The following is a 27,586-nucleotide window of genomic DNA, read 5'->3' as shown; positions in this document are numbered from 1 at the left end:
CCACAGGGTGGTCAGGTCGGTCTCATTGAGGAGGTGGGCACTCGGTGGGCAGAAGAGGCAGTGAGCCAGTCAGACACCGGGGAGGGGCTGCCAGCACAGCTGCATGCGGACTGGGGTGCGCCTGCGGGGTGTGCGAGAGGTCCAGTGGCTGAAGCGTGGGGGCACCGGGTGAGTGGGGGCGCAGGGCAAGTGGGGCGCTCATGGCGAGTGGGGGCGCAGGGGCTGAGTGGGGACACAGGGCGAGTCGGGGGCGGAGGGGCGAGGCGATGCAGGGTTAAGCAGGGCGCAGGGGCAAGGAAGGTGGCTGAGGGCCAAGGCAGAACTGGAGGAGAAGGTCGGGGCCGGCGGAGCGGGCGGGGCACACAGAGCAGCGCCGGAAGGGGCGGGGCGGGGCGGGGCGGACGGCGAGGTCCTCGCGGGGAGAGCGAAACCAGCGTGGGGCGGAGCTCGTTGCGGCGCACCATCGAGAAGCCACGGCCCTAGAGCGGCGCAGGAAGAGGCGGGGTCAGTGCGGGGCCTTCCGGGGCGGTAGGGTCTGGCGATGCAGCTGGCTGCCCGCGGGGAAGGGGCGTCGAGGCGGCTGGATGGCGGGGTTCGGGGAGGGCGCTCCGGTTATTGGCCCAGGCTCCCGCGAGGGCCGCGCCCGCCCCGACCTCCCTCCAGCCCGGGAACTCACTGCGGGGGAGCCCTAGGCGCCTCGGGGAGGAGGGTGCGGACTGAGGCGGAGGCGTCGCCGGGGCCCTGCGCACGCGGCTGTGGCTTCGGTTGGCGGCCGCTTCTGCGCGCTGGGTGGCCGTAGGCAGCCCGGGCCGCAGACGGTTGGGGCGCGCGGGTTTGCCCTTAGGCGGCAGAGCTGCGCTCCCGCAGGGCGTCCGGAGCGTCGTGCTGCGAGATGCCTGGTCCAGGGACCGGAGGGGCTCCGCGTTGGCCGCAGGTACCCTGGCCCTGCTCTGGCGGGTTGCGAGTTGTGTGTGGCTGAAGCAGTCACTCCTGTCTGCGGCCTAAGAAATGAGGGGCCAAGACCAGGAGCCCTAGTCTACCCTCTTTTTAACAAGTGTTTCATTATTTGGTGAGCACAGCGCTTGGAGAAGTAAGTCCAGGCTCTGCCATTAAGTACCTGCCGGCTTGAGCTGCACAGATGAGACGACTATCTCAAATGTGTCCTTTGCACCGGTATGTACAGGCTCTCACCAGGTAACTGGGGATTTGGGTTTTAAAAAGACATCCTGTCCTCAAGAACCCAAGCCTCATAGGAAGGCCACCTCATCAGTGATGAGCCATGGGTGAAGTGACAAGTCCTGGTAGGGGGGGACAGTGCTTGGGGAACAGAGGAACCCATGCAGGCCCTGGGTGGGGCAGGTGTCAGGCTCTGGGTTCAGGGGCCACACCCCTCCGTCAAGTGGGGTTGCAGAAAGCCAAGGTGAGTTTCGAGCTCCGAGGGGCTCCAGGGCTGATTTTGCTTTCATACTGGTCCTCAGTTTTCACCTCAGTGTCCTACCAGAACTGGGCCCCAGCCTCAAACTCCTGCAAAGGTGGCGTGAGGAGCAGAACGGTTTGCTTTCCTGGGGCTGAGGAGAGCGCTCCTGACCCTGTGGGGGTCTCACTAGTAGGTAAATTTAGATCCTGAAGTTTGTCCAGGCCTTGTGCTGAACTGCATTAGCACGGAGGGAAGAGGCAGGCTAGGAATTTCAGGGATGACACAGAAAAGAACCAGGCAGGGGCTCTTCACAAGCTGTCCTGAGCTACCTAGGTGACACCCCTGCACACACCTGTCCTGACTTGTCACAGGGCTGGCAGAGTCCTGCTTGATCTTGTGAAATTGGGATGCTTATAGCTGGAATTAGGGGCAGGAATATCAGGTTTTTCAGACAATGTAACAAGATCCTAGCTGCTTACCCAGGACTTTGGCCCTCAGTGAGTGAATTGGCTCAGGTTAGGTGCTACAAGGGAAAACTACAAGAGAAAAGAGTGGGAGGCAGTGTTTGGCTGGGTAAAGGAGTCCTCTCTGAGAAGTACCCCTGTAGCAGAGCTCTGAATGAGTGAGGGGCCAGCCCCGTGACCACCTGCTTTCAGGCCTATGTCCAGAGGTGGCCAGGCACAGAGACAGGAAAGGCTGGGTGTGTTTGGGGAACCTAAAGAAGGCTGGGTGGCTGGAGGGGATAGAGGGCCCAGAGTGTGTAGGACTTACAAGTATGAAGGAAGCCACTGGGGAGCTGAGCAGGGACATAATGGGGGTTCACTGGTGCTGTGTGGAGAAGGAGGCATGAGGAGAGGCTTCAGGAAGCCAGCCCCATGTTTCAGGCAGTTTAGGATCCAGGCTCTAAGTGATGGGACATGCCTTCCATGAGGGGCATCTGTGGCTCCTGCAGCCTATAGGCCCAGAAGCACATTGTCTGGTCCCAAACACAGGAAGTGGAGGAGTGAGCAAAGGGCAGGAAAACCTTTAATTTGGGGACCACAGGGCAGTCATTGGTCCATGGCACAAATCCTGTTGGGCACAGGCGTGGACACCCCATCCCTTGGCAGAGGAATAAGCATTTCTTGGTTAGTTGAGTAAAGGATGATGACATTTACTGCAATGAGGAGAACTGGGAAGAGTAGGTGGGGTGAGGGTTCTGTGAGATCAAGTATTGTTTGATGGTCTGGGTTGAGACACTCACGAGAGGTCCATGTGGGCTTGCATGAGCAGGGAAGCGACAGGCCCCGGTCCTCACCTCTGCCCCTTGCCTTCCCATCCACCCCGGTGGTTCAGCACTGTGCCTTCCAGACACCTGTTCAGTTGGATGTTCGTGGTCCTCTCTCCAAAGACAAAAGGATTGGGGACACTCTTCTTTGTGTTGCAGATTTTTCTGTCCCAGAGCTCTAATACAAGCTCAGAAAAATGAAGAGTTGGGCTTAAAGCAAGACATTTCCAAAGAAGGAAATTCAGAAGGCTGGAGATTCTGCCCCAGCCATTTTCTTTGGCACTTACCGGCTTCCAGTGGTCTTTCCTCCTTGGGGACAGAGGAAGATGGAAAAGCCCACTGGCAAAGTAATGAAGACACAGGCCTCAAAGGAGGAGGGAGATTTGCAGAAGGACTCTCCCAAAGGAGAGAGAGCGTCTGGGAACAGGAAGCCAAGCGAGAGGTCCGCTTCAGCTAAGAAGCACAGAAAAGAGCCCGGCCTGAGTCCTGAGGATGAGGAACATATATTCAATGCCTTTGATGCTTCCTTTAAAGATGACTTTGAGGGGGTTCCTGTATTCATTCCTTTTCAGAGAAAGAAACCCTATGAATGCAGTGAATGTGGACGCATCTTTAAGCACAAGACTGATCACATTCGCCACCAGAGAGTTCACACTGGAGAGAAGCCCTTCGGGTGTGATCAGTGTGGGAAGACCTTTAGGCACAGCTCTGATGTGACTAAACACCAGAGGATCCACACCGGAGAAAAGCCCTTCAAATGTGGTGAGTGTGGGAAAGCCTTCAACTGCGGCTCGAATCTCCTGAAACATCAGAAAACACACACGGGCGAGAAGCCCTATGAATGTAAGGAATGTGGGAAAGCCTTTGCCTATAGCTCGTGTCTTATTCGCCATCGGAAACGCCACCCACGGAGGAAGCACTGACGCGGGGCGCTGTCTGCCAGGACTCAGCACTGTGCCCGCAGGCCTACTGTGCGATCCCACCTTGGTCAGTGCCTGGCCGAGGCCGGGGGTCTGTGAGGAATGTACGTGATGCACTTTTGCTCAGTTCCCCATCATCACTGGGAAAATATGCCCAGTTAGATAAGCAAGGGTCCAAGTGCCAAAAGACCCTTATGGTCCAGTGAACCCGTTAGGATCAAGACACCATGAATGTGCGGAAGCCCCCTGCAGCCAGTGTCAGACACAGTGATGATGAACTGCCATCCATGGGACAGGCTTCAGAGCCCAGCACAGCCCACAGGAGAGGCACCTGGTGTGTGCATATAGCCCCATACCTCCTGGGGTGGCCGGCACACTGGCTTAGACCCTCTGACCTGCACCTTTAAAGACTTGGTCTGCAGACTCTTGGCCCTCTGGGTCCTGAGCCCATCCTCGCAGCCTGGCAGGAGACCTGGGGACCTGAGCTAGACAGCAGGGCATCCAGAGTGAGCACCGGGGACCCAGGTGCCCGCTGAACTGTACCAGACTCTTGCTGTCTCCTCTGGGCTGGCTGCAGAGACAGTCCTGTGATTTGTTCTCTGACTTCTTGGGCTGGAGCACCAGTCCTTGAACTCAGCACTCCCGTCCCCAGGAACTGGACCCCCTGTGTGTCCTCCCAGCCCAGCTAGCATCCAAGATGAGCAGCCTGACTTATCAGGTGGACCACTCAGGACACAAAGTTTTCATGGGTACAGGGTCCTCAGAGCCTAAACCCTGCCTGCCAGTGGGGGATTCCTGTCCTGGCCACATGGAAAGCCCCAGGATGCTGATGGCTGTATCGATCCTGTTCCTCAAACAGGAGGTGGTGTGTTCTGCCCTCCACCAGCTCTCTGTTCAGGTTAGTTCCACTTTTCTGTGCCCAGCCCCCAGGTTCTATCCTACCCTGGTGAAGCCCACACACTGTGCCCCCTCCAGGAGTGGACTGGGGTGCTCTGAGCTCCTGGGTGTGCAGGATTTCCACACTGTATGTGGGGCAAGGTGACTACCCCAGGAGCCAAAACCAGCTGTGTAACAGCTGTTTGGGCTGAAAAGCTACTCAAGATCTTAGTCGTTGGGGATTGTCCTGAGAGCAGACTGGTGCAACAGTGGGGACCGAGCCCTCTGTTCAAGCCACCCCGCATGGCAGAGGGCAGGGCTCACGCTGCAGGTGTTTCTCAGGTGAATGGGTCCTGCTGCCTTTCCTCCCGGCTGAGCTGGGCTTCCGCTCCATGTCATGGCAAGCTGCCCTCCCGCATGCACTCCAGCCCAGCAGCTGCTCCTGTAACACTGCTCTCAGTCCCAGAGACCCATAGCTGATGAGGCAAAACTGCTGAAAGGCAGGTGCCAGGAGCTGGCTCGGGAGATGCCTGTGGTCCTGGTCACACAGGTCCTTGCCAGGGCCCATCAAACCTTGGGTCCGGGCTGTACACTGGGCTGCAGGACTGCCTCATCTCAGTTTCAGTGCTCCAAGGGTTGATCATGGCCTGCAGCCTCGAGACCATGTCTCTGCACACCCAGAGGATGCACCTGAGGTCTTTATGGGTACCGGGTCGTGGTGTCTGCACTTTACTCTCAGATGCTCAGCAAACAGTAGCAAGACAGGTGTATATACCAAGAAAATGACAAAGCAAATTGGCTAAATGTCCACATTCCTGAATCTGGACAATGGTTGGCAAGCTTTCAGAAAAGGGCCAGATAATAACTGTTCTTGACTCTGCAGCCATAAGGTCTCTGTTGCCGCTCAGCCTGGCCGTGGTGTGTGACAGCAGGCAGACAGTTCAGAAATGAGCAGGCGTGGCTGCTTGCCAGTAGAGCTTTGTCTACAAAGACAGGCAATGAGCTGGATTTGTCCTGGTACAGATAAATGGTGTGTGAGTTCACCCTATCCTGGAAGCCCCAAGTCCTTCAGAAACGGGGGCTGGGCCGGGTGCTGGGAATGCAGGCGCTCACAGCAGATGTGCTGCACTGCTGGTTGTGGGGCGCTGGAAGCCAGGGATGGGCACCCAGACACAGCTCCAGCTCCATCCCCAGTTCCCACATGTCCCAAGAGTGTTCATATCTGCTTTGGTTCGGTTTTTATTGTAGTATGTCAGCATTTAGGTATTACTATATGTAACATATTACAGTATGCCCCATATGCTGCAGAAAGGTTACCTCTTTCTGTGTTACTATGTTTCCACCTTATTACCATGGAAGGCATTTTTTTTGTATTTTGGTATCATTAATCTACAATGACGTGAGGAGGAACCATTTTTTATGGCTGCATAAACCATTTCCTAACAAGAACATGTAGGCTGTTGCCAGTTAGGTCATCATAAATAATGTTATAAATGTGATAAACATATCTTTCCCACATTTAGGGCAGACGGGACGGGTCCCCAGAAGTGGAATGACAGGCAGAGATCTTTCTGGCGAATACCTTCCTCCAGGCTGTGCGGCATAGGTGCCCTGTCTTCCACAGACAGCAGGCTTATTACCCTGACCTCTCCACAGTGGGCAGGTGGGTTTAATCCTTCCCAGTTTTTTAGAAGAAAAGACACACATTCTAATCTAATGTCTTTGATTTTAGCGAGGAAGCAGGTGGTGAAGAGCAGAGGGCTCAGGCTCGTGGTACTGAATTGACCCTGAGCGTTGGAGGTGTGGGCCTAGATGTGTTGTTTCACCGCACACCTGGTTTTGCTCAGCTGTGACATGAAGGTGTGATGCACTGAACCTAAGTCAGTGACTTACTACTTGGAGTCCCAAGTGCAGTGCTGGCTCAGCCAAACTGCTTAGCAAGTGTCAGCACTTGTCACGGGCTCTTGGTAAGGTGGACCCTTTGCTCATGTGTGTGGTAGGTGGCCCCGCATGCTGACGCCTTTGATTCATCTCCCAGGAAAAGACTGCAGCATAATTCAACCAGTCAGCCCAGGAAACAACAGGAAAATACCTTCAACAAAATACACTTGGAAATTTTTTAAATTCAGTTTATAGTCATGAGGGTACAAACTAAAGTCAATGGTCTTTTTTGCTTCCAGTCCTTTGGCACAGACAGATGGGCTCACATCTCATTTCTTCTGAGCTCATGGTCATAACATCACCCACCACCAAGTACTAAAGCTGAATCTTTCAGATCGATCTCTGTTCTGATGGGGTGTTTTGTTGTTCAATTGAAACTCATATTCCAGGAAAACCTGAATAACCTGAGTCAAAGAAAAAAACATAATGAGTTATAAAAATACTTAAACTCCAGTGATAATAAAGACACAGCTTGCCAAAGCCCCTGGGTACCTCATGTGCTTATCTTATGACAGCTCAAGAGCTGGAGATGAGTCAGCCAAGCATCCAACCTTAAAAGTTGTAAAGAGAACAGCAAAATGAAGTAGAAGAGAGGAAATAAGGAAAAAAAAGAAAAATGAATAAAGTAACAGGAGCAGATACCACGGAGAGAATTAAAAGAGTAAGATCAGTTCTTTGAAAGGACTTAAAAATTGACATTCCCTGGCGACAGGATCAAGCAAAAGAGATGGAGCAGATGAACTCTCAGGAACAAGAAAGCAGGATAACGGCAGGCACGTTGAGGCCAGTGACAGCTCCACGGGTCGCTGCTGAAGCTCCAGGGGCAGCCCCAACAACTCAGCCCCCACCCCCCAGCCCCAGAGAAATGCAGGTCCAGGCGCGCAGGCTCCAGGACGGGAGAGAGGAAGCCTGCTCCACCTTGGTGAGGCTGCTGCAATAGTGATACCAACGTTATGCACGACTTGGGCCCCAGGCTCACAGATGCAGAAGCCCAAACAACATTAGCCAGCCAGCTCCAAAAGCCAGGAAAGATGCTACAGCACAGCCAGGTTAGGGTTATTTCAGGAATGCAAATCTGGCTCAAAATCGACATCATGTCTCACAATAGATTTAAGGGGAAGAGGTTATTGTCTCAGTAGAAGCGAAAATGTTTGCAAAAATTCATTCATGATTAGTATCTCTTCATAAGTAAGGAATGTAAAAGAATTTTCTAACCCTGATAAAGAATATCTCCCAAACCTGTGGCCGCACTGTGCCCTACGAATAGGTGCTCAGCACTTTTTGCCCCTTGAAACCAAAAGCACACAGGGATGCCTGCAGCCACTGGCTCGGTTCAGCACTGTAGCGGGGAGCCTGGCAGCGCGGTGAGGTGAGGGGAAGAGCACACATGAGGTTGGAGCTGGCATCCCTTTGTCCGTGTCAGCTGATACGTCTGTCTACATAGAATCCAAAGATAATCACAAACTGCTGAAATTGTTAGGGGTTTAGCAAGGTTGTCACCTAGAAGGTGAGTGTACAAAAGCCCACAGAGATGCCTGTCTAGAAGAACTGAAAGCAGGGACTCGGACACTTGGCTCTACATGGATGTTCAGAATCGCTATTGGTGGGAACAGCCCACATGTCCATCAGCAGACAGATAAGATGGTCTCTCCAGTGAAATACTGCAGCCAGAAAAGGGATGAGGTACTGATGTGCTGCACCATGGGTGAACCTGGAAACACGCTTAATGACAAGCGAGACAAGGGCAAGTGCCGGATGATTCCATTGCCGTGAGGTTCCAGGAGGGGGCAAGTGCATTGAGACAGAAAGCAAACCAGAGTTAATGGGTGCAGAGGTTCTGTCCGGGATGATGGGAGGTTTTGGACCTAGATAGCATTGTGAATGTTTAATGCCACTGAATTGCACACTTAGGAATCATTGAAATATTTTGTATCTTTTACCACAAAGTCAGTTGAATTTTATACACAACAATGCAATTTTAAAATGTCATCTGTTGTAGTAACTGGCATTTTCTCACAAGTTGAAGATGTGCAAATCTTCTAACACAGAAACCTGACCTACTAATAATACCCGTTAGAGAAACTTCTGTGTGTGCACCCAGAGAGACACACAGTAACATCCATAGTGTATGTAGAATGTCAGGAAGCCTAGAGCACAAATGTGCATCAGCGGAAAGTGGGTAAATGCACAGCAGTGTGCACACATGGCCCTCAGCACTGAGCGGGAAGTGCATCTGGCAGCATTTTTCCTGTTGTAAGGTGTAAGGTGGGCCATTGGGGCAGGCATGTGTGGTAAGATGGGGGAGAGGGGGCCACCTAGGGCCTCGGGCTTCGGGGCCTGGGGATGTCTGGTTCCTCAGCTGGATGGGGAGTGAGTGGGTGTTTGACCCATTGCTGTCGCTTCATCCTATCGTGTACACCTAAGTTTATGTGTTTGATATATTTCCCAACTTTAAGTTTTTAAAAAATAAGCACTTTTCTTGGGATCCAGTGGCCATCCAGGTCTGGACTCTATGGTTAAGCCTCCCACTGTAGCCCCTGTCTCGCTCTCCATGAGACCCCGCTGACAGGTACCAGGCTCCATGCAGTCACAGCCATCACCTCCTCTCATAACTGGCTTTTTCCTGAAAAAGGAGCCCAATAACAATTGCATTTATTTATTCAAAAGGCATTTCTCATCCTCTCTAGGATGTGAGAGCAGACCACCCCCAAGCACAAAGTTCCTGATGAAATACCCATAAAAAGGGACCATAGAACTAACACGAGAACCCCATTCCCAAGCTCCGAAGAGGAACAGAGACCAATGACAGAGAAGAGAAAGCCTCAGTGCGGGAAGAAAGGAGACCTCGCCAGCTGCATGGGTGAGGGACAAGTGGGGACTGGGGGTGTGGGTGGCAGAGTTTACACTCAAGGTAGATGCCTGTGGGTGGACCAGTGAGGGGGTTGCATCTGAGGCCAGAGCAGGAGACTAGAAAACCCAGGTGCCCATGCCCCTTTGCAGAGGTGGACCACTCACAGCGGCAGCCCTGCACGTGTCTTTGGTGCTGCCTCCTCAGCACTTGTTCCTCCCTGCAGCCAGTGGTTTGGGGGCACCTGCCAGGTAGAACCCTGCAGGCACAGAGCACCCATTCCAAGAGTGGCTGGAGTGCCTTTCCAGAGCATATCCTTTGGGGTGTGCCTCGCTGCTGAGCGTGGTTCTCATTGCAGGAGCACGTCGGGCCTGAGCAGGCTCCCGCTAGAGAGCAGGGGCCTCAGAGGACCTTGAAGGGACTCGATGCCTGTAGACAGCTGGGGATGGACTTCATGCAGGCATTCTGTGGGCCAGGCCAGCACCTGTTCCTGTTCCTGCAGCTGTGGCCTGAGGGGAACGGGGCCCTGCTTCCTCCCCTGGGACTGGAGTGTGGCCAGTGACTGGTCTCTGGTTACTCACACTGGTGAGAGCGGGAGGCTCTGGCCACCAGACTGTCACCTGAGCTTTATTGCTAATGACCTCTTGTCTACGCAGTTCAAGCACCAAAATACGGTCATTTATTTGCTTCTGAACTAGACCCGAGGCCACTGCAGAGGATGCGGGACAGGGCGAGTCCTGCAGTCCCTGCACTAGGGAGGAGGGCCCATTGCTCCCGGTTCACAGGTCGTGGCGGAAGCTGGTGGCGCTGAGCACACTTAGACATTTGCTCATGGCAAGGGCAGGGTTCTCAGTGAGCCAGGATGGAGGGCTGAAGCGGGTATCTCTGAGGCCCAAGGAAGCAGGGTGGGGGCCGGAGGGGGACTGACAGGGGGCCACAGTGGGAGCAGCCATGAAGAGGGTGAGGTGGGCTCTGGGTCTCAGGTGCAAGGACAGGGCTCTGCTCCAGCGGCAACCAGTGTCTTCAGGGGCCTCTGTGCCTGGCCAGGAGTGTGCCACCACCTAGAGTCCTCAAAAACTCCAGCCGCCTGTTCGGCAAACTGAGGAGCGGGTCTTCCTCTTGACCAAAGTCCGTGCGGGATCCTGGCATGGCCATGGGGGCAGTCACCTGCAGACTCCATAGACATGGGTTTCCAAGGCCTGCAGATGCCGTCCCCTCCGGGTGACACCCAGTCTGCCTCAGCCCTGCCTCAGTTATCCACAGGAGCTCCCTGTTACCACACATGCCCCATGTCACTGCAGCCTGTTCACATGGCATTGCAGTTGGTCAGGTTGTAGTGTCCCTGTCCCTTTTGGCATGTCTGGCTCCTGTGAGTCAGCGCACTGGCATCCTTGCAGTCACCAGGTGGAATGTATGTCGCACTCATGCACCTGGGGGATGGAGGGAGCCTGGCATGCCATGCAACTGGCGCCCTGGGGCCTGCGCTGGCAGACACTCCCCCTACACTGGTGTTTCCCACTGTTACTTTGACCATCCAGAAATGTCACTTCCCAAACAGTCAAATGTGTTAAGCTTCTTGTACTTTATGCTCACTCTCTCCATCCTTAGAGAATAAGCATTGCTGTACACGGGATACATGTTGCCCTGTGTTTCCGACTGGTTTTCCCGTGGCTTGCCTTCCACATGCTGTGTCCTGAATCCAGTGGAGCTGCACGAGGCCCGCATTCTTGGCCAGCTCCTCCCTGGTGTCCGTCGCAGGCTGTGTCCTGTCCTGCCGCATGTTAATATCTGTTCTCTCCTATAATAAACACTTCCTGACCCATTCACTGTGTTCTGCTGACCTCCCTCCAGTTTGGGGGTACAGTGACGGTTCCCCAGACCTTCCTGGCATAGAATGCTGGTGCCATCTCCCAGCCCAGGGTTGGCCTTGGGACTGCAGAGCCAGAGATCAACTGGTCACTGCCTCCAGATGTGTCTCTTGGGAGCAGCCTTGCATTAACCAAACTCAAAGAGACCAACACAGAAATCAGAACAGGAAATTGCCAACTCAGGGTAGGCGTGACCCCTTGCATGACAAAATACTATGCTCCTCTACAGACCCTGCCTAACTGGCCCTAGATGCCTTGGAAGCTACGGTGGGGTTTGTGGAGGCCGGATGCCTGCAGTCCTGACCCTGCCCGCTGCCTCCCACACTGTGACCACCACCTCAGGCCCTGCATTCTAAAGAGCTGAGATTCGTCACACAATGTCCTCATCCTGCCGCCGCACCCCTTGCTCTGGCTCACTTTGCCTTAGAGCAGGGGGCGGTTCTACCCCCCAGAAGGGGATGTTGGCAATGTCTGTGGATGTTTGTGGTTGTCACAAATGGGGAGGGGCTGCTGGCTGCTGGGGGTGGGCACGGGAGCTGTTCAGCCTCCTTCAGAGCACAGGATGCCCAATATGATGGACCCAGCCTAGGTGGGTCTCTGCTTTCAGCCACGTAGATAGGTGGAGGACTGGAGGTGGTGACCAAGGACAGAGGAGGAGGTGCTCGGCAAGGCTTCACAGCTGGGAAACATGAGGAGAGGCGGCTTTCAGCAGAAACCAAAGCCCTCAATGACTGCCCTGTCAGGCTGAGGAGCCTGGCAGTGCCCAGGGACAGACAGGGTTCCCCTGAAGGTGGGGCAAAGGCCAGCAGAAGACATTGATTGGCTCAGAGTTTCGGGAGTAATGAGAACCCCCAGGTCTCCCCACCCTCAGAAAATGGGAGGGTGCCCCCATCTTGCTGAAACTAAACCAGCAGGCAGTTGGTGGCTGGGCACAGAGACTGAGGACCAGGCTGAAAAGGAGAGCTGGTGAGCGTCAGACCCCAGCTGCCACCGTCCACATGCAGACAACTTGGCTGTGTGCACTCCCATGAGCCCCTTCTGCCTTGCCGCCTCCCATCTCAAAGTGGCCACCTGAGCCGAGTCCTCATGCCCCATATCAACAGTGAATGCTGCCGGGTCTGTCCCCAGCACAAGCCTCACCCAGCCTCCTCTCCATCCGGCCCTTTCTCCCCAATCTGACCCTGAAATGTACATCATAGCCTCCCTCCACTTGGGACCTGGGGGAAAACCAGGCTCCTAATTAGGGCTTTGAGACTGCCGGCCCAGCTTGCTCCATGCTCTGCCCTTGTGCACCGTGCTCCAGCTTGCCTGGGCTTCCAAACGTTGGGTGACACTCTCATGCCTCAGGACTTTGGTACGTGCTCTTTGAGTACCCTTCCCTCCAGTGTAAGTGTGGCTGGTTCGCTCTGCCGCTCTCCCACCTCTGAAGTTGCCCCCACAGAGAACCCTTGTCTGCTCTCTTACAGCTCTCACACCACCGGTGGGGTGGGCTTACCAGTTTGTTATTTGCTGTCTCACACACATACTCAAATGTGAGCTCCACTGGAGCAGGGAACTGCCTTGTTCCCTGCTGTACCCCAGCTCATGGCCCAGGGCCTGGCACTGGCTCAGGCAGAAGGGAGCAGGGGCTTCTTAGCACTGAGCGATGCCGGTGGAGCAGGTGACTCCACTGTCTCCACCTTTAGTCTGGGTGGAATCTGCTGGTCCAGGTGCAGGCACCTTCCCTCAGCTCCAGGCTTGCTTTGTACTCTCCCAGCTCATCCTGGTCCCGCTACCCACCATGCACCAGCCCCTCCCCACACACTCAATGGGTCCTTCACAAGTCCCTGGTCATCCAGCTTCTCCTGCCAGGCTCCCACCTGGGACCAGATAGCTCTTCGTGATGAGATCCTCAAGCTTGGGCTCCCCTCCCTCCCTCCTTAGCACCCCTTGTAGGGAAGCCCTCCCTAACACCTTCCCTAATTGTGTACTATGAGGACAGCTGTCTGCTGCTTCACCCCAGATATGTCTGACCTTTTATGGAGCCAAACGTGCCTAGCCTTGTCTGTAAACATTGAAAACACAGAGTATTGAACCCGTGAGGAAGAAGGTAAAGGCCTTGAAGGCTGGACACCTGGCCATGAAGGCCACATGCATGTGCATTTTCAGTCTAACCATGACTCAGCACTATAGTAGTATAAAAAGTACAGCTTTAGCAGAATAAAGTGGCTTCTTTTGAACACCATGACGATTCCTGTTGCCTTCTTTGCTCTCCACATCACCCCAAGACCTGAACTGCAACCCCTGGACTCCCAGCACTTGGTGTCAGTCTGTAGGATGAGTTGGTGGTTGCGAGATAAATGGTCCTTTGGCTTCCCTGGATGCAGAGGGGCGGGTGGAGATGTGGCCCAGCCTCAATTTGGTACCCGCTGACAACACACTTGACCGCTTAGGCAGTGCCAGAGAATTGGGAGTCCGTGCCGCTGACTCTAGAGGCTATTTGGGTGGTGGTGAAGATGCTGGAGTTCCTGGCTCCTCTGGCCCACCAGGAGTCAGCTGGGCAAGTGGCATGGATGTTCCTGACACTCGTCTGTCATGCCACTCATGAAACTGCAGATTGGCAGCAGCAAGTACAGAATCTACAACAGAAGTAAGACTTGAAGCGATGGCTGGTGGCCGCCAAACATTTATCACAGGGGTCGGTAAATACCGCCCTGTCGCCACGGGCCACAAGCCCTGAGTACAGCACGGTACTGTAGGTTTTGCGTGCTTGCCCGGCCATGTGGCAACACATGGAGATACGAGAACCCATAGCTGCAGGGGTGCAGCAGGGCGGCCCTCTGATAGCTACCCGGCAAACGACATACACGTTGTATACAGCCAAGGAATTGTGGGATTTGGCCAAGCAGTGTAAGCAACATTTAGGGGAATCGGTGCCTGCCTAGCTGTTCTGGCTGTGGGATGACGGTGCTGAGAATACTGAGCTCTTTACCCTCTGAGGTGTCGCAACTTGCCAGCATAATGGTCGTGCCCTCTGTGGCACATACTGCAGGGCGTTTGGCACGCAGACCTGGCATTAAGACCCTGATAAATTGGTTAATGGCTGCAGTAAAGGCATGTGGGATACCCCAGGGGACATGCTGGAACACGTAACAAAGTGGAGCATGTATCGAGTTGGTGTGCATGGTCCATGAAATGGGTATAAGGCAGATGATGTTCGCTCCCCATTACCGCAGTCCAGATGAACTCTTAATGTCTCGTATGAAAATCTTGTTCTAGTCAATGGTCCTGCAGGTATCTTCGGAACCATTGCTACATTACTAGCGCCACATACTGACCATCCAATATACGAAGCAGTGTCGGCATTAGTCAGCTTGGGGGACATAGAAGTAAAGCGGCCTCATGCGAACAAGGTGAGAACCGCTGCAGTGAGCAGCACAAGGTGAAAGGAAAAACAACATCGATGAAAATGGCGCAGAGATGGCTGCAGTGGGAACGCTGAAAGTAAGCCACAGGCAGGAGCGAACTAACCTTTTGGCTACTGATTTGGCTCATGAAGAACTTGATGAACAGCCTTTAGAGGTCTTGATCTTGATGGGACTGTGGAAACAGTTGCATCCAGACCAACCCTATCGCCCACAACCCCCAAAGCAAGTGTAGGCGAATACTGTGGCGGACCAGGAATGCGTGCCTTATGCACTGACTGACTTCCTCCCCGACTGGGTGGGGTCGTGGTACCCAGCATATTGCGACACTGGAGGATGGGAGGCCATTTGTTGAACTTGCTACTCCCTGGTCCCCACAGAATGTACAGTGGGTGTTGGCCCTAGTGGATACAGGTGCTGACTCAACTGCCCTTTATGGCAACCAGGATAGGTTCCAGGGCCCCTCTGCAGTCATAGAGGGGTATGGTGGACAAACAGTGTGGGCGAGACGAGTGGCTCTTTGAGGGTCGGACACTTGCCCCCACATCAATATGTGGTCTATGTATCTCCAATAGCAGAATACAATTTTGGGGTGGATATGCTGCACAGTCTAACCATGCAAACAACTCTGGGGGAGTTTCAGTTGTGCATGTGTGTTGTGAAAATGGTGCAGCAAGGTCATCCCCACCACACACCTTTAGTGTTGCCACAAGCCACCCATATAGTGAACATTAAACAATACTGGCTGCCCAGGGAACAGGAGGAAATCGGCCAAACCATTTTGTAGTTGGAGGAAGCACACATCATCTGGCTGGCACACAGCCCTTTTAATTCACCTGTGTGGCCTTTTTGAAGAAGCTAGACGGCACTTGGAAAATGATGGTGGACTATCGGGAACTAAACAAAGTAATCTTGCTGCATGCTGCAGTCCTGAACATTACTGACATGATGGATAAACTGACTGTGACTTTGGGGACTTATCACTTTGTGCTGGACTTGGCTAATGCCTTTTTTTCCATTGACATTGCACCAGAAAGCCAGGATCGGTTTGCCTTCACATGGGAAGGCCGGCAATGGACATCCACTGTCCTCCCACAAGGATAGTTGCACAGTCCTGCTTTGTGTCATGGCTTGGTGGCTAGTGACCTGGCCACCTGGTCCCATCCACCCTTGGTTCAAGTGTTCCATTATATAGATGATATAATGTTAACATCTGATTCTCTTCCAGATCTAAAAGCTGCGGCTTGCAGTTTGCACCAGGCCCTCCAGGGGTGGGAATGGGAAGTCAACGAAGACTAGGTGCATGGACCTGGTTATTCTGTCAAGTTCTTGGGTATTGTCTGGTTGGGTAAGACAAAGGTGTTACCTGAAGCAGTAATTGATAAAATACAACAGTACCCCCACCCAGAAACTGTTAAGCAGCTACCAACATATGTGGGCTTGTTGGAGTATTGGACAATGTTTATCCCTCACTTAGCCATGCTGTTGAAGCCACTGCATCACCTTCTAAAGTGAAAGGAAACATGAGACTGGACTCCAGAGGTAGAAAGGGCATTTGCTGAGATGAAAAGAGCAGTAGCTCAGTCCTTGTGAGTCACTGACCCCTCCATACCGTTCCTGCTGACGGTGTCTGCCAGCACGGATGGGTATTGGTGGGGATCATGGCAGAAGCACGGGACCCGCAAAGTCCCAGTAAGGTTTTGGTCTCAGCTGTGGAAGGGAGCAGAGATTCGCTATTCGCTGTTGGAAAAACAGCTGGCAGCAGTGTATGCTGCCTCACTGGCTCCTGAAGGAATCACAGGAACACAACCAGTACAGGTCATTATTGCCCTCCGGATTGAGGGGTGGCTGCGAGCCTGGGCCACAGCTCCTGGACTGGGGTTGCCCAGACACCCACCCTGACCAAGTGGGGAGCCTATTTAGAACAGTGGGCTAGATTCTCCAAAAGCCCTCTCTTACAGAAATTGCAGCAAGTCCTGGGACCATTAACCTTTGGGGTTGAACCCACTCCCACCTTACCGAATGTGGAAGTGCCAACGGAAAGCCCCTATGAGGAGGGGACAGGGACACCACCAGCAGAGGCCTGGTATACGGATGGGTCCACAAAGGGCCACCCACCGACATGGGTGGCTGTCGCCATTCAACCCTTACAGGAAGAGTTCTGGTATGAGTCCAGAGTAGGGCAATCCAGCCGACAGGGTGATGTGGCTTGTCTTGATGAGAATCAGGTCAGATAACCATTTGTACTGAGAGTTGGGCTGTGTTTTGTGGCCTCACTGGTTGCCTCAGTCAGCAGCACAGGCCTGGGAAATCGAGGGAAATCAGTCGTCGCCCCCTGTGGGGTCAAACGATATGAAAAGACCTGTGGACCCGTGAGTTAAAGTAAGGTGCCCTAATACATCGTGCATCAGGACACCGCCCAGCACTAGGCCCTGGAAATGCCTTGGTCAGGGCTCATGTGCCCCGGGAGTGCTCCCTGTGGACATGGAGCCATGGCTGCATAAGAAACTAGGGCGCATAGGCAACTTTTACTACGTGTAAAGTTGCCCAGAGATGGCACAGCCCACTGATATTTGCTGACGCAAAATAAGCGGTGCAAATGTGTTCAATGCGCTCACTTTTACCCACATCGTTGTTGGGTACCCATGCAAGAGGGACAGCTCCCCCGCCCACCAGAACCCTTACAGGTGTGGCAAGTAGTTTACATATGCCCTTGCCCAGTAATTGGGGATGTAAATATGCATTCACAGCAGTGAATGTGGCTACAGGATTGGGTTTTGCCCATCCCGTGGCCCAGACCACCCAACAAGCTACTAAACAGGCCTTGGAGCACTTATGTGCCAGGTATGGGCATCCATTAATGGTCAACAGTGACCAAGGGAGCCACCTTACAGGACAGGAGAGACAAGAATGGGCTTGACAACAGTACACTGTATGGTGATTACAATGAAACGGTTGTACCGTATCAACCCCAAGTGGCTGGAATAATAAAAAGGTATAACGGGCTGTCAAAGGACAAATTAAAACATTTAGGATGGATGCAGTGGGTGAAGCACTAACCCTAGCAGTATGCTTGCTGAATGAGCAACCACGGAAACTGGGGAAAGTCCCATAGAGAGGTTGGTGGTGACTCACCCATACATCTTGAATATATTTAAAACAAGGCCCCAGTGAGTTGTAGCCACAGTTGCTGGAAGAAACATCCCACCTTCCTGCCCCACTTACACTGTCTCCTGGCTGCACCAAGGAGTGGATGTGGCCGTGGACCTTGGTGTTTGAAGAACATCCATGGGTCACACTGTATGAGATATGGTGGGAAAGGCTGATTCATGGGTTACAAGTTACCCCATGGATAGGAAAGTAGCCTTTTAAACTGACTGCCTCCTTGCCGGAGAGGGCAACAGCCATATTGGCAGGGACTTTGGTTATGTGAGTGTGGCCAGTACCACCATTTCTGTTGAAGGCTGAACCTGATGCTCTGCTGGTGTCTTTGGGCTCTATGGTCTGGTATCACATTCCAGGAAAGCCTCCCCTGGCAGCCACTGTTTTGTTGCAAGATGACAAGGTCACTTGCATTCTCCTGGATAACCAGGACTTGCCACTGATGGTATCATTGCTCTGTCTTTCCACCCAGGTTGACAGCAATAATATGGTGTCATGAACCCATACTTTTGCCCAGGTACATAATGTCTCCCATTGCTGGGTGTGTATGGAACTGCCCACAGAAATCACTGCCAGACTGCCATGGAAAATCGCTCCCACCAACCTGTCCACGTGGGAATGCCTTCGAGCATAGAATTGTAGTGATGCCGAAGGCAAAGCAAAACAGAGAGTAACTGAGCAGTTGATCCAACAATCAGCACACACTCTGCCTGGGGAGGGTACTGTGTGTAATGAGCAGGGATGGATGTCTAGTATACACCTTGCAAACCGTAGCTCTGCTGTGCATTGAACAGCAGGTTTCCATACCTAATCTCATGGTTGGCTCATTACCCAGAGAACTGTGTACCAATGTCAGTGTTGATCGCACCCCTAAGCACTGCTGTGATGGTCATGTTAGGCAGGAAAATAGATATGCATGGGGTAGAAAGAGAATAAGGCCAGGAAAGTCCACTAAAAAAGAACCAGAGTTAATCAGTTAATGCTCAAAAAGCCAGGAGTAACTTGGCCTGGAATGTCTGAATATACCCCAGATAAAGGAGGGTACTCAGCATAGCCCATGTCTTTATTGTGCTAATCACACAGGCCCAGCTTATTTTTTAACTTTACCTATATGCTGTTTTTTTCTCCTTCAGCCCTAATCAAGTAATTTGAAACCTGGGCAACTAATTTAGCAAGCAGGCCCAGCTGTAAACGACATAGTCAAAGGCAAGATGGATTCCATCTTAAAGAAAAGATCGCATTATAAAACCCAGGAAGTAAAGTAAGATTCTTAACTTACTCTTTAGTAAAAAGACAACTCAGCCCACCTTGGAGGCAGGGCAGGCAGTCTTAATTGATATGCTCCCAAAGCAGGAAGCTGCTATCCTGGGAGGAAATCAGAGCAGTAAATTTCTTGTGTTAGGTTAATTTTAAATATTCAGAGACCACTTAACAAGTCTGCACCCTCAGCCCCTTATCACATTCCTGAAAAATCCTTAAAAGGGGGAACCGCGAACCTTTCAGCACACACCTCTCTCTTAGGTCTCCCGCACTTTCTAAGTGCGGAGACTTTCTCTCATTCAGTAAAACTTAAACCTTTCAAGGTGCCTCTCCTCCCTGCTGCACTTTTTCCCTCTTTTGAGTAATTTTAAATAAAACTTTTACTCTGCTTCACTACTGTGTCTCTGCCCTTCAATTCTTTGTTGCGACAAGGACAAGAATGGAAAAAAATACACAATGCTCCCCCCAACAGTCATGCCTATGTGGGCACTGTGGTGACCAACACCCTGCCAGGAAAAACATTTGAATATGTAGGGAATATGTCTGGTCCTACCTCCCTGCAAATTAGACAGGCCTTTGTACTTGGGGCCGCCCGTACGTATCAGGACAGATAATACAAACCTTGCTGCTGCCCACACATAATCGGTATGCTGTATATTCCTGTTGGCATCTTCCTAAACGGATGGCATAGTTTTACCCCCCCTGGCTACCTTCCTTCTAGAAGCTGCCGCCACTATAGAAATAGAACTACAAATAGAAGCCCTGGCACGGCATGTTGCTCATGCCTTAAATATGAGGTCCTTTCTGGCCTTATTGCTAGATAAAATCACCCAAATGCGGAAGGTGGTTTTACAAACAGAATGGCTCTAGATATACCGCACAAGGGGGCACCTGTGCTTTACTGCATGTTAACTGCTGTGTTTATATCCCAGACCACCAGCAGCAAATACAAGCCATGTTCCAGGAAACAGATGATGAAATGTCTCAGATACAAGCCTTATCCCAAGATCCCCTGTCTACTTGGATGTCGCAGCCTGGCCCCACTTGTCAGTGGTTCCTAACCATAGTGTCCACTGGGGCATGTGGCCTCCTTGTCTGTTGTTGCTCTTTATAGTGTTTCTGGGGGCTCTGGGCACAGGCTCTGCTTTGTGTGCAGGGAAGAAGCAGACATCTGCTGTCCTATAAAGGAGTAGGATGTAGGGAAAGCCCCCCCCACCTTCCCTAATGTTCTATGAGGACAGCTGTCCGCTGCTTCACCCCGGTATGTCTGGCCTTGTATGAACCAGACGTGTCTGGCCTTGTCTGTAAACCTTGAAAACACAGCAATATTGTACCCATGAGAAAGAAGCTAGAGAAGAGCCTTGAAGGCCAGACACCTGGCCACGAAGGCCACACACATGCGCGGTTTCAATACTTATGTAACAATGACTCAGCACTATAGCAGTATAAAAAGTACAGCTTTAGCAGAATAAAGTGGCTTCCTTTGAGCACCATCCATGGCAACTCCCGCTGCCTTCTTTGCTGTCTGCGTCACCCCAAGACTTCAACTGCCATCCCCGGACCCCAACATCCCTCCAGAGTGGGATCCCCTGGCTGTGGCTCCTCCCTTGCTGTCTGCCTGCTCAGGCCCAAGGCTACGGGCGGCAGGCCAGCAACCGTGCTGGCCATCCATCCCTTGGGTGAGTTCATGGAACCCTGCTCTGCCTGTATGCTTTTCCCAGCAAGAAGATGCTTTTATCTTTCTCAGGTTGTAAGAACAGGGCTGTAAAAGAGACTCAGAAGAATTCCATGAAGGGGTTTTGGGAAAATCCGTGACACACTTCTCAAGCCCTAGAGTCTGGGACACTTTTTGATGGCAGGACAGTTTAAAAAGCGGCATTCGAGACACCCAAACAAAGGGAGAAAAAAAATGTTTTCACCAAGTTCCCTAGCAAATGATGGCGGTCCGGGAGAAACGTCCCCAGGAATGAACGCTGCTACTGTGGATGATTTTGACGGCGCTTCTCAATCGAATCTAAAACCTATTAGTTACAGGAGAATCCGGGGGTAAAACGAGCCCTCGGATGGTGTAGGGGTCAGGCGGGGGCGAGGGGGAGGGACGTGGCAAGAGTGCTGGAAGGGGCCCCGACCGCTCCCGCGGAGAAGCCAGGCTGCCACAGCAGCACCCCACGCCTACGGAGGCGCTCCAAAGCCCGCGGTCGCACACCCACGTGTCGCCCCTCTTTACGCTCACCCGACGCCGTCGGGCCGCAAGTCCCGCCCCGGGCCTTGCATGTCCACAGGTTCCGCCCCGCCCCGCCACAAGCCTGGAGCGGCCACCGAGGCGGCGGTCCTCCGGCGTCCAGAGCGTCCCGGAAGTGGTAGCGGGCGGGGAGGAGCGCACAGGGGCCAGGGCGGGGGAGCACTTCCGGCCGGCGCCGCGGCCGTCTCCGGCTCGGAAGGTGAGTGGGTGGCGGGCAGCGGGGGTAAAGGCAGCGTTGCTGGGGCCCCCGGCCCGGCCTGCGCTCGTGCGCCGTGCCCAAGGCCTGGCGTCCGTAGCCGCTGCCGCCGTGTCCTGGGCCCCGGGCCTGGCTTGTTGGGGTCGCCCCGGGGCGGAGAGGAGGCCTCCGCGGGGTGCTGGGCCGCAGCGCACGCGCTGGCCCTGGCGATCGCGGGTGTCCGCTCGTGGGCCGCCGCCTCACGCGCCCGGGACCCCAGGGACGGCAGCGGACATTATGTCCACTTTTCAGGTGAGAAACTGAGGCTCAGAGAAGTCCCTGTTCCGAGTCCGCGGCCGGGGAACGTGAGTGCCGGACTCGGCCCCGCCGGCTGGCCCTTTCCCACCGGGCACAGGCTCCAGGCGGGAAGAGAGCGGGCGGAGGAAGGTGTGCCTCTGGGCCCGCGGCATTCATGCCCTCTCCGCCTTCAGACTTGCAGCATCGTGGGCGTGGGGCCTTGTGCTCGCGTCCCCGCGGGCGTCCCTGTGTGACCGCAACCTCCACCCAAACAGCCAGGGTAGGGATGAGCCTGTTATTTCCCAGATAAGTCCCAGGAAGTTAACCTAGTAATTTAGGATGTGACTTAGGGGATTAAGGACCTGCGCTCAGACGTCATCACTGCAGCTCACCTCGTGTCCACTACTTGGCTGCTCGTGACCCTTCCCATCACTAGGGGATGACATCTGCGGGGGGCCTGACCCAGAAGGTCCGCACTGGTGAGGAGCCCTCGTGGGGCTGCCTCCACACTCCTTGAGGCAGGTGCTGCCTGCAACCTCAGGGCTCTGGTTGCTGAATATATCTTACCTGTTGTCTTTTCCGCGTTTCTACCCACCAAATAAGGAATTCTACTTTGTCACTGTGTGAAAGAAGAACACTTCTCACGTTGGACCAAACCATTCTTGCAAACCAACTTAAAGTATCTCTGACCCCAGAAGAGGCTCTGAGCACCGTGGGCAGGCCTGGGATGTGGGAGATGCAGCCTGTTGCGTCGACGGCTCTGCCAGGTCTCAGGAAGAGGGGTTTTCTTCTCAGAAATGTTAAGATTTAATATAGGATGGTCATGCCCCAGCAGACAAGATTCAGTTTTGCCGTCCCCCAGAGCCAGCAGCCCAAGCTGTGCCATGCCACGGGATGCTTTTCTGGGAGTACCAGCATGCTGTTCTCTGGGGGCGAGGCTGTGGGTTGGGAGGACACTCCAGGCCATCGCTGGGACAAGAGCCTCTTTGGTCCTTGCAGGTGTGCTGTCTGCGCGGGGGAGTAAACATAGCAGGGACCCTGTCACCTCACACCCCAGGACCCACCTGGCCCCTCTCCCATCCCTGTCCCTCTCACCCAGCGAAGGATTCCCCAGCTCACCTGTGGCTAATCAGTGAGTGGCTGGTGTTGCCCCTGCACATCCCTTGACCGCTCATCCTACTGTGGTCTTTGTTTCCCCAGGTCCCAGGCAGGCACTCCTTCAGCAGGCCTTAAGATGGCGGCCCTGGGGGACAGTCAGGAGCCCTCTCATGTCCCATCCCCTGTCAATCTCGAGTCACCAGGGACTCCTGGAGCCCACCACCACAAGGCCCGGTTTCATCTCTACAGTCACCAACACGGTACTTGCCTTGCCACTGCACTGGCCCCCAGCACTGCCCACCTGTCACCCCCTGGGAGATGTAACTGAGGCAACCACCTGGGTGCTGGGCACAGGCTGATGTGAGTGATGGCTCCCTAGTGGACAGTCCCTAGGGACTGTTTAGTCCGCTTGGGGGAAGGCAGGGGTGAAGAGAGAAGCCCTTTCCAGCCAGAACAGAGCCCACTGCCCTCCCAGCCTCTGGAAGACCAGCCCTGACAGTGTGGCCTGCACAAGAGACCGGGACCTGTCACTGTTAGGGCCAGCTTCGCTGTCCTGGGCCTCAGCCACTCTGGAGGTGCCAGTGTTGGGGAGACGTGGCACTGAGCAATGGGAGGGCACTCCAGGACAGACCACATGAGCAGGCTGCTGCAGATGTCAGCCTGTCTAGATGGGGCACAACCCAGCCAGGCCCCAGGCCTTAAGAGGTGGTGGTTGTGGGCGAAGGAAGTGAGGGCTGAAGCTCAGAGAGGCCTGTGCTCCCAGGCCTGCCGCACGTTGGGGAGGGGCTAGGAGAGCATTGGAAAGGCCCAGAGGTGGCTGTCGGTTAGGAACCGCCCCCAGCCCCGACCCAGCGTAGGCAAGCAGTGCCTTGGGGCTCCTGGACAAAGAAGGAGTGTCGTGGCTGCGACCATCTCCTGAACACCCAACCCTTCAAAGTTCTTGGGGAGCAGCTGCCCCATTGAGCCACCAAGAGGGCACAGAGGTGTGTTGTGCTGCGGCCACGACCCAGCTGTGGGTGGCATCCTGCAGGTGACCGAGTGAGCCTTAGGCTCGATTCAAGAAGAGGGGAAGGTGAACCCCAGTGCCTCTATGCCCCCAGGATCCCCCACCTGCAGCCCTGAGGTGTTTTCTCAGTCACCGCTGGAGGAGGAACTGTCGGACCTGGATCTTCAGGATGTGGAGGAGGTCCGGATTGGGAGAGACACCTGCTGGCCAGGTGAGTGAGGACATTTGCCTGTGGCTGCCCCATGCCAGGCTCTGCGGTGCCTACTGCTTCAGGCACCAGTACTGTTACAGCACTGGCCCCCTTGTCCCTGGCTCAGAACTCACTTCCGCCTCCCACTGCCCTTCCCTCATTCGGCGCCAGTCCTGTCACTGACTGTCCCCAAGGTTCTGAGTGCAGCTCCAACCTCTCCCCTGAGTCCCAGACTCCTGTAGCCACCTGCCTGCCAGGTTGAGGTCTTCAGTTTAGCACCATTGCCCCTCTTTGTGCTGTGTGGTGCTCCCAGCCTCCACTTGTCCCTAAGTTGAGCTCTTGTCCCCATCCCTTCTCCCCGTGGCCTGGCTGGGGCTGCACTAATCCAGACCCTCAGCACCCCCCTGCTCGCCCACCGCCACCTGCCTCCTCAGGGTCTCCACCCCACACTGGGAGACGAGGTGTCTGAGGTCAGGCCCCTGGGAGGTAGACCCTGCCACAGAGTCAGGAGGTTCCTGAGTGGAAGGGGAGCTGGGCCAGGAAGCAGTTGTCCCCAGGTGTCCAGTCCCCAGGCAGCTCTGGAGGGATGTGAGCCTGCAGTGCCTCCCAAGAGGCGCCACCTTGGAGAGGGCCAAAGTGAGACCCTTGCCCTGCCAGGGTTCTGGGCAGGTTGTCTTTGCTGGTCTCTTCGTCTGAGTGTCCAGCCAGGCCCTCCCCACTCTGGTCCCCAGCACTGTGGTGTGCCCTGCTTGCCCTCTCCCCTAGGATGGCATGCAGGGGCCCTGTGGAGGGATGGCTGGTGGGTGGGTGGGTGACCTCCATCTCTGCCATTCTACCATTTCTCATTTAGATTCTGAGTCAGAGTCCGAGCAGGCTCCATCGTCTCCCCACCCGCACCATCCTGAAAATGAGGTGGATCAGGCCGGGGGGGCGCTGAGGACCCTTCTGAGGAGCCTTCCCTGTAGACCCAAGTGTGGGGACGGCTTTGGACAGGAGCCCAGCTTGGAGCTGCCAACTGGCCAGCCTCCAGGGGTCACGCCCTACATGCAGAAGAGGGGCTCCTGGCAGGTGGCGCTCCTGCCACAGGGAGCCCCTGGGACTGAGGGGGGCTCCGAGCTGGGGGCTGGCTTCGGGCGGGGTGGTGCCCCAGGTGGGAAGCCCCACAGGTGTGAGGCCTGCGGCAAGAGCTTCAAGTACAACTCACTGCTGCTAAAGCACCAGCGCATCCACACGGGGGAGAAGCCATACGCCTGCCAGGAGTGTGGCAAGCGCTTCCGCGGCTGGTCGGGCTTCATCCAGCACCACCGCATCCACACAGGCGAGAAGCCCTATGAGTGCGGCCAGTGTGGCCGCGCCTTCAGCCACAGCTCGCACTTCACACAGCACCTGCGCACGCACAATGGCGAGAAGCCGTACAAGTGCGGCGAGTGTGGCCAGGCCTTCAGCCAGAGCTCCAACCTGGTACGCCACCAGCGGCTGCACACGGGCGAGCGGCCCTACGCCTGCAGCCAGTGCGGCAAGGCCTTCATCTGGAGCTCCGTGCTCATCGAGCACCAGCGCATCCACACAGGCGAGAAGCCCTATGAGTGCTCCGCCTGCGGCAAGGCCTTCCGGGGCCGCTCCCACTTCTGCCGGCACCTGCGGACCCACACAGGCGAGAAGCCCTTCACCTGCGGCACCTGTGGCAAGGCCTTTGGCCAGAGCTCCCAGCTCATCCAGCACCAGAGGGTCCACTACCGGGAGTAGTGGGTGGGGGAGGCTCCAGAGGTGGGCTCCCGCCTTTCCACCCTTCCCAGTTGGCAGAACCAGCCCGCATGCCAAGAATCCCAAATAAATTCTGATGGCAACAGGAGCCGCACCTGCCTGGGCCAGGCCTTGGGGTTGCCGCTCATCCTAGCCCCGGGAGAGGAGTGGCGACCCTGTGAGTCTCCTGGGCTCCCTGGTCACTGATGTAGAGGCCTGACTTCCCCAAGGCTGCCCGTTGTCACCCCAGGTGTGGGATCTCTGTCATTGGGTTCCTTTGTGACTGGAGGACATTCTTCATGCAGGAAGTCACACGTGCTTGGTGTGCCTCTGTGCTGGGCAGTGGCTGCATGAAGTCCACCCGTCAGTGGAAGGTGCCTCCTGTTCATCACCCCTGCCCATATGCCAAGCACCTGGCTGCCTCCAGCTGTGAGAAGGGGGGCCTGTGGCGTTCACCTATTGACAGGTGTAGGCCACAGCAGCTGGGCCATGGCCTGGCCATCTTCAGGTGTACTCTCGGACCTCAGTCCCTGCATGTGCATGGAAGAACTCAGCCAGTTGGGTGCCCCCCGGGTATCAACAATAGTGCACCTTCTGCCCCCTCTGCTCCCTCTTGGACTATCTTGGACACCACTACCACCCCATGTTGAGGAGCTTCCCAGACTCCCCCACTGCAACCCAACCTGCCATGACCCTGCCCTGAAGGCCTGTGGTTGGGCTTCCTGGCCTCTCCAGGCCACACTCGGATCCCTGTGGTCACTAAGGGTTTTGGAGTACCCCACTCTGGGTGACTACCCCACTGCAGGGAGAGGGCTGGAGGTCCCTGGACATCAGCCTCAGAGCTTAAGGCACCTCTGGCTGTCTGCTGGTGCTCCCAGGGATTCAGTCTTCCGGCCTGAAGGGGAGCCTTCCTTTTCCCCACTGTTGCCTAACACCACATGGGTAACCTCAAGGGAAGGCTGAGCAGCAGAGCAGGGTGCAGCGGGGTCGTCCTGCAGCCTCAGCACCAAGTCTGGACTCAAGCCATTGCACTTAGTAGGCCACCGTTGAGAGCAGAGCTCTGCAGTCGTCCATGTGGCCCAACATGCCCCAGAAGTGCCCCTCTGCTCTCCTCCCTAGATCATGGAGCTGCAAGTGTGTGCTCCAGAGGGCTTCCTGGAGGAGGGGGCAAGGGAACAGCTGCCATGCATGGTGAACGTTTAGCAGGGTCACTGTGACTTCCCTTGTTGGGCAGGGCTGGTGAGATGGGCTGAATGGCCTTTGCCTTTCGACCAGAGTCCCTTTCCTATGCTCAGTTGCCAGGGCTGATTTCTCCCAACGTTCCCTCTGATCGGGTCAGCACTTCAGGAGCCCAGAGCAAGGACTCCTCGGCATGTTCTCTACCTGGCTGTGCCCCTGGTTTTAGCAGCATCTAATTAAGCAGGACACTGTTGTTCTCAATCCCTGGCCACTTCTGGGGCTGTGGGTGCAGCTGGTGGCTCTACGCCCTGCCTCCCTGCCACTGCTCATCCCGCTTCCCTGCACACCAGGCCTCCCTCAGGAACCCAAGCCCACCCTGGACGTGTCTCTAGCTCAACAGCCACTGTCCTGCACATCCCTCCAACCTGCTGTTGGTCTCCCACCTCCCACCCACGTCCCAACCCTTAGCCTCAGCCTCATTTTTCCCCAGAGTGCCCAGGAATCTCCTCAAGGATCCAGTGGTCACTGGGAGCCCAGACTGAGGGCCACCCCGCCCTGACTGCAGCCTCGCCACTTAGCCACTTACTGTCCTTTGTGGAGCCTGTTTCTTTGCAGCACCACACAGGGTGGTTGGCAGGATGGCTATGGGATCTGCACACTGCCTAGCACACAGCAAATCCCCATAAAAGCCCC

The 27,586-nt window shown here is 55.0% G+C and overlaps 2 protein-coding genes across 19 annotated transcripts; both read left to right on the top strand.

The window, feature by feature from the left end:
- Positions 1-477: 477 nt before the first annotated feature.
- On the top strand, positions 478-13,361 carry ZFP41 (ZFP41 zinc finger protein). Of its 8 annotated transcripts, XM_037023204.2 has the most exons (6): positions 478-934; positions 1,080-1,173; positions 1,479-1,610; positions 2,844-4,502; positions 6,004-6,143; positions 9,109-11,093. In XM_037023204.2, exon 4 carries the CDS (start codon positions 3,011-3,013, stop codon positions 3,605-3,607), a length of 597 nt encoding a protein of 198 aa, XP_036879099.1. In that variant the 5' UTR covers positions 478-934; positions 1,080-1,173; positions 1,479-1,610; positions 2,844-3,010; the 3' UTR covers positions 3,608-4,502; positions 6,004-6,143; positions 9,109-11,093. The 8 variants fall into 8 exon arrangements, with proteins under 8 accessions (XP_036879099.1, XP_017503780.1, XP_017503781.1 ...); XM_017648291.3 differs by lacking the exon at positions 1,479-1,610 and having other exon boundaries at positions 479-934; XM_037023210.2 differs by lacking the exons at positions 478-934; positions 1,479-1,610 and adding an exon at positions 11,367-13,361 and having other exon boundaries at positions 942-1,173; positions 9,109-9,281.
- A 7,074-nt stretch (positions 13,362-20,435) lies between these two features.
- On the top strand, positions 20,436-25,823 carry GLI4 (GLI family zinc finger 4). 11 transcript variants are annotated; one of them, XM_037023197.2, is made up of 5 exons: positions 20,439-20,642; positions 22,281-22,444; positions 22,878-23,035; positions 23,876-23,992; positions 24,822-25,823. In XM_037023197.2, exons 3-5 carry the CDS (start codon positions 22,912-22,914, stop codon positions 25,715-25,717), a joined length of 1,137 nt encoding a protein of 378 aa, XP_036879092.1. In that variant the 5' UTR covers positions 20,439-20,642; positions 22,281-22,444; positions 22,878-22,911; the 3' UTR covers positions 25,718-25,823. The 11 variants fall into 11 exon arrangements, with proteins under 11 accessions (XP_017501515.1, XP_036879092.1, XP_073086317.1 ...); XM_017646025.3 differs by lacking the exon at positions 20,439-20,642 and adding an exon at positions 21,334-21,404; XM_017646022.3 differs by lacking the exon at positions 20,439-20,642 and adding an exon at positions 21,556-21,692.
- The last annotated feature ends 1,763 nt before the right edge of the window (positions 25,824-27,586 follow it).

Source organism: Manis javanica, chromosome 2 (genome assembly GCF_040802235.1).
Source record: "Manis javanica isolate MJ-LG chromosome 2, MJ_LKY, whole genome shotgun sequence".
In the NCBI taxonomy this organism is placed as follows: Eukaryota; Metazoa; Chordata; class Mammalia; order Pholidota; family Manidae; genus Manis; species Manis javanica.
The sequence above is the reverse complement of the archived record's forward strand: the minus strand, read 5'-3'. Positions and strand labels throughout refer to the sequence as shown.

What these genes read in the sequence shown, in the direction of transcription:
- ZFP41 (XM_037023210.2), top strand. Translation starts at nt 3,011, where the DNA reads ATGGAAAAGCCCACTGGCAAAGTAATGAAGACACAGGCCTCAAAGGAG.
- GLI4 (XM_073230216.1), top strand. Translation starts at nt 21,236, where the DNA reads ATGTCCACAGGTTCCGCCCCGCCCCGCCACAAGCCTGGAGCGGCCACC. An exon ending in GGCCGTCTCCGGCTCGGAAG is followed by an intron (nt 21,405 to 23,875) that starts GTGAGTGGGTGG and finishes CTATGCCCCCAG; the next exon opens with GATCCCCCACCTGCAGCCCT. An exon ending in GAGAGACACCTGCTGGCCAG is followed by an intron (nt 23,993 to 24,821) that starts GTGAGTGAGGAC and finishes TTTCTCATTTAG; the next exon opens with ATTCTGAGTCAGAGTCCGAG.